A 5,873-nucleotide genomic window follows, 5' to 3' on the forward strand; every position below is an offset into this window, starting at 1 on the left:
AGCTTCTTTCTCTCCCAGCAACATCAGTCAAGTGTAACATACATCTGAAAATCATCCGACAAAAGTGTTGTGTCCAACATTATGGTGAAAGGGTGTTCCTGACAGCAGCAGTAACCGATACTTTGTTTCCTGTGCCTGACAACAATTTCACACCGGCAATATAACTTTTCCGCTCAAGACTGAATTCTGAGTGTTCACAAGGCGTGGGCGTTCACTCCATCAGTCACACAGACGAAATGTGGATATAACTTACACACCTACAGGAACACACGTGCAGGAAGCCGACTGAAAGATGGAGGAGACATTTGATTGTGCATAGCAACTTCTAGAGCTGCATCGATAAAACTTCTGAACTTCCGCATTTCCACACCCCCTTTGAAGTCTCACGGCGTGGCTCACATGTTCATGATGGGCGCTTATTCTTTTGGCCACAGTGGTGTTAAGGAGGAAGGAAGGTCAGTTGGGAGGAAGGAAGGTCAGTTGGGAGGAAGGAAGGTCAGTTGGGAGGAAGGAAGGTCAGTTGGGAGGAAGGAAGGTCAGTTGGGAGGAAGGAAGGTCAGTTGAGTGAGAAAGAGAATAAGAGTGTTTTGACCTTCTTTTCTTTTCTTTTTTTTTCTTGTAAGTCATCATATGCAGTACTCCAGCAGATCAGCTCCTCTCGCCAATATCTAACAAAAGAAACCACAAATACAGTGGTTTGTTCTTTATCTAGACTAGACTATGGATATGTTTTTCTTGCTGGCTGTCTCAAACACTGTGTTGACAAACTTCTTCTTCTTCTTCTTCTTCTGCGTTCGTGGGCTGCAACTCCCACGTTCACTCGTATGCACACGAGTGGGCTTTTACGTGTATGACCGTTTTTACCCCGCCTTGTAGGCAGCCATACTCCGTTTTCGGGGGTGTGCATGCTGGGTATGTTCTTGTTTCCATAACCCACCGAACGCTGACATGGATTACAGGATATTTAACGTGCGTATTTGATCTTCTGCTTGCATATACACACGAAGGGGGTTCAGGCACTAGCAGGTCTGCACATATGTTGACCTGGGAGATCGTAAAAATCTCCACCCTTCACCCACCAGGCGCCGTCACCGTGATTCGAACCCGGGACCCTCAGATTGACAGTCCAACGCTTTAACCACTCGGCTATTGCGCCCGTCGACAAACTTCAAAAATGCACGACCCACACTCGAGGCTAAGAAACGTCAACACATCACTCCCCTACTCGCTCCCTATCACTGGATCTCCATTCAAGCACGAATAGAATGCAAACTCTCAGTTCTGTCACAGTTTCTTCACTGATCCTTGTCCTGTCTATTTTTCCGATCTATTTTATATTTATTCGCCATCCAGGCAACTCCGTTCATCACATGACATGCACACTATCTGTATTCTGAAAATTCACACAAAAACTTACGGTGAGCATTCATTTTCATTTTGTTACACCCAAACAATGGAATTCGCTTCTCTCACACCTCCATCGCACCTCAACACCCTCATTCAATAGGGCACTTAAAACAAATCTTTTCAAACTGCGTTATCCAGCTTCTCCGTCCACTTGTGCTTGCTTTGATCTGATTTTGCTTATTTATCATCATTGTTGTCTTATCTATCATTATTATTATTATTATTATTATTATTATTACTTTTTTATATAATTATTATTCATTTATTTATTTATGTACGCTTATAGTTGACTTCATCACGTTTTTGCTCCTTATACATATTATTAGTAGTGGTAGTAGTTTTTTTTATGTATTTATCTATTATTTATTCACCTTTTTTTTCTCTCAAGGCCTGACTAAGCGCGTTGGGTTACGCTGCTGGTCAGGCATCTGCTTGTCAGATGTGGTGTAGCGTATATGGATTTATCCGAACGCAATAACGCCTCCTTGAGCTACTGAAACTGAACTGAACTGAAACTTTGATCTGATCACTGCATGTGCCCTTTATGTTTATTTGTTTCTATTTATGATTTTGGGAGATGCCTGGTTCCTTGTTGTATCTTTGACTTTCATGAAAATGATGCGTTTATTTTGCTTGTTATTTAGACCCTATGTGATGTGAGATGTGAAATAGCCTGTGCATTTTTTTTGTGCATACTTTTTGTCACTAATTCTTAAGTTTGAATCAGTTTCAGTTTCAGTAGCTCAAGGAGGCGTCACTGCGTTCGGACAAAACCATATACGCTACACCACATCTGCCAAGCAGATACCTGACCAGCAGCGTAACCCAACGCGCTTAGTCAGGCCTTGAGAATAAGTTTGAATATCTTATTGTAAAGCGCAGTGTGCCACATCTGAGATGGGGGTATGGCGCTATATAAGCTTTCATTTTGCTTTTACTTTACTTACTTCAGTAAGATTTCCGCGTGCAACCCTCGTCCCCTTTCTCAGCTGTATGAAAGTAGACTAAATATTCAATTCCCCTCGTTTTGTTTAACATTCCATTTGAGGAATGCATGGAAATCATCCGTTAATAAGTTATTCCTTTCATTTTTCTAATCTTGAATATCCTCCCTTGTGTAGTCTCAGAATGCAAATGCAAGCCTATCAATTATGTGTGCGTGTGCGTGTTTATGTCCATGATGTTTATTGATATGTAAACATGCTTCTCTCTCTCTCTCTCTCTCTCTCTCTCTCTCTCTCTCTCTCTCTCTCTCTCTCTCTCTGTGCACAGTTTTTTGGAAACTTTTCGTCGACACACAAATTGAACCAGCCTTGAACTATGGAGCGGAAATATGGGGACTCATGTTCAAATAACCAAATGGAAAAGGTACATACATTTGCAGTGAAGCGCTTTCTTGGTGTTCCATTACACTCATCAAACACACGATGTATGGCGAAACCGGCAGGTACCCTATTGTATATTAGATCAATAGTAAAATGCATAAAATATTGGCTCAAACTAACAAGGCTGCCAACATTACGATTGTGTAGACAAATATACGAGATGCTGCTGCTGCAAGAGGAGAAGGACAAACAGAACTGGGTATTCCACATCAAGAAAACACTAACAGAACATGGATTCGGTCTCCTTTGGATGTGCCAAGGAGTAGGGCACGAGAGCGGCTTTAATCGGAATTCAAAGATAAACTTATATCATGTTACAAACAAAACTGGCACGCAGAAATAGAGAGCAATGATAGGTAGAAATGGCTCTATTCATTTAAATAAGTATTTCAAACAGAGAAGTATAATTATTAAGATTATAACAATTACATGGCACAAAATTTGCCTTGCGAAGCTCAGATTGAGAGCACTTGGACTGAATGCCAATAGAAGAAATTACTGTGCACGCATGCGAGTAAGTGAAAGTGTGTGTGCGTGCGTGTGTGTGTGTGCGTGTATTACATATAGAAAATGATTGATTTAAGTTTTACTGTTGTTGTTGTTTGTTTTTTAAGAATAACAATATAACATATTTCTAATGAAAAACTAACAAACTATAACAGCGAACCAACTGAACTATTTAACAAAGAGTTGAAAAAGTCATACATTAGCAATGGACTGCTGAAGATTGTCAACACTGAAGATGATTTCAGTTCAGGGATGTGAGACTTGAACATATCGCAGATAAGTATGTGATCGGCTGTTATGTGAGCACCACATATGCAAGAAACATTACTGATATTTGGTCTAAAAATAATTCATTTTCCATCTGCAGATTAGAGAAATGATTTGCCTCTTATGAAAATTATTTTGGTCGTGTTTTCCATGAAACCATACATTTTCTGTATATTCTTATGTAACTCCGAGTTACCGGTGTGTTTTTCTTCAAACTGAAATTTTGACCACTGGACTTACTAGTCTATGTTGTTTCAGTTCTGTTGTTATTTTCTGTTCCATTTTATCTCATTTGCACCATTTCGTTCTGATTCATACCTACTATGTCACCAGAGCTTTTCAGCTAATGACATTAAACATTGCAGTGTTCAGTGTTCAGTGTTCTGTGTGTGTGTGTGTGTGTGTGTGTGTGTGTGTGTGTGTGTGTGTGTGTGTGTGTGTGTGTGTGTGTGTGTGTGTGTGTGTGTGTGTGTGTGTGACTCTTCCTTTGTCTCTTGTTCCATTTTGTTTAAGCCGGTATCTCTTCCCACTCTCTCTCTCTCTCTCTCTCTCTCTCTCTCTCTCTCTCTCTCTCTCTCTCTCTTTTCTCTCTCAGAGCAGCCAGCATGTGTGGCAAACTATCCCCGTCCTGAAAGCAAACGAACAAACAATGAATAAAGACAACAACAAAAAAAGAAACTGTAACAAACAAGCAAACAGAATAACAACAAGTGCTCTCACTGCAAAAAAAAAAAAAGAAGAACTACCTGGTTCAAACAGGAGGGTCACATAGCTGATGAAACAGTCAATGGACCGCGGGGAAGAACAAGACACAAAGAATTATAATTATGAAAAACAGAATACAAAGGCTACTGTGAACGGAAACGTAAAACGGAACAACAAAGGAAGCAACACATAGTCATGTCAAGAACAATAAGCATTGTAAAACATTGACGGAGACACACAGAAAGAGAGAGAGAGAAAGGGAGAGAGAGGGGGGAGAGGGATGGAGAGAAAGAAGGAGGGAGAGGGACACAGAGAGAGAGGGTGGGAGAGAGAGAAAGGGAGAGGGAGAGAGAGAGATAGGGAGGAGAGGGAGAGGGTGGGAGAGGGAGAGAGAGATCGTCCGTTCCCTTCTCAGATTGGTTGAAACAGCAGTAGCCCTTCTTTTCTTTATGCAGAGCTGTTTGTGGTTGTTGAATTGGCACATATTTGTTTTATTGTCATCGACAAATGGTCACGTGAATACCAGGAAAACAAACTGTGAGATGACTCACGTGAGGGAAAAAATCGAATTGTTTCTCTCTTCGCTTCCTTGTCATCACATTTTGTGTCAACCGTCACAAGTGAGCGCAGTTCTAAGGACAGGCCTCCTCCCCAACACTGCCCACTGATTTCCACAGCAGGTCATCGCTTTTCACACGTGTCTGTCGCCAAACTGCGGCGAAGGGACAGGACTGGGCATTTCATTCAGGAAACAGCGAGAGAGTGACAATAATTATCATACTGAGTATTCTGTGGAACATCCAAGAAACAGCGCGACAGTGTACTATGTTTTTTTGTTGTTGTTTTTTGCTGAAACTTCCATGAAACCGTGAGACAGCATACTGGGTATTTTGCGCTTAAACATTTAAAGCGTCCAGGAGAGAGCAATACAACATACTGGGTATACTGTACAGAAACATTTAGTAAACAGTGGGGCAATACTCTGTGACAAGGCATTCACTGAAAACAAATACAGAACATTTTGTTCTGTAAAACAGCACATTCGTTGCAGTGCCGGACATCAGGTCGATACTGTCAGCAGAGAAGTAATAACGAAGGTTGATAACCACAACCACCACATCACTGATGACGAGTTCCAGAACAACGCCTGTTTACGAGTCATCGTCATTGTGGACGACTGAGGTGGTGACGTTTTCCACCAAGACGAACATGCCCAGTGTGCCAGGCTTTCCAGGCCTTCGGGATACCACTGCCACAAACTCTATCCTGAGCGGCAACTTTTCCCATGGCTTGGCGACCACCGACAGCCAGGACGTGGATCTGGAGGCTCTAAACCTGTCCAGGACCAAGGCTCTGATGCCCACCATTGTCTACCTGGCTGTGCTGATGTTCGTGGGTGTCGTGGGTAACACAGTGGTCTTTCTCGTCTACTACAAGAGGTTCAAACCCAGCGCCACCCGCACATACATCCTGGCCATGAGCGTATGTGACCTGCTGGTCAACGTGCTGTCTCTGCCCAGCGAGATCATCGATATCCGCTTCTGGTACACCTTTGACCTGCCCGTGCTGTGCATGTGTATCCGTTGCTCCAACAGCTTTCTG

At 42.3% G+C, this 5,873-nt stretch overlaps 1 protein-coding gene across 1 annotated transcript in view; it reads left to right on the forward strand.

The window, feature by feature from the left end:
* Window positions 1–5,480: 5,480 nt before the first annotated feature.
* The window catches only part of LOC143300269 (uncharacterized), a 2,215-nt gene continuing 1,822 nt past the window's right edge, over window positions 5,481–5,873 (forward strand). Inside the window, exon 1 of the mRNA XM_076613864.1 lies at window positions 5,481–5,873. This exon is cut by the window's right edge and continues 1,822 nt beyond it. Coding sequence (XP_076469979.1) covers window positions 5,481–5,873 — 393 coding nt within the window.

This window comes from Babylonia areolata, chromosome 26 (genome assembly GCF_041734735.1).
Source record: "Babylonia areolata isolate BAREFJ2019XMU chromosome 26, ASM4173473v1, whole genome shotgun sequence".
NCBI lineage: Eukaryota > Metazoa > Mollusca > Gastropoda > Neogastropoda > Buccinidae > Babylonia > Babylonia areolata.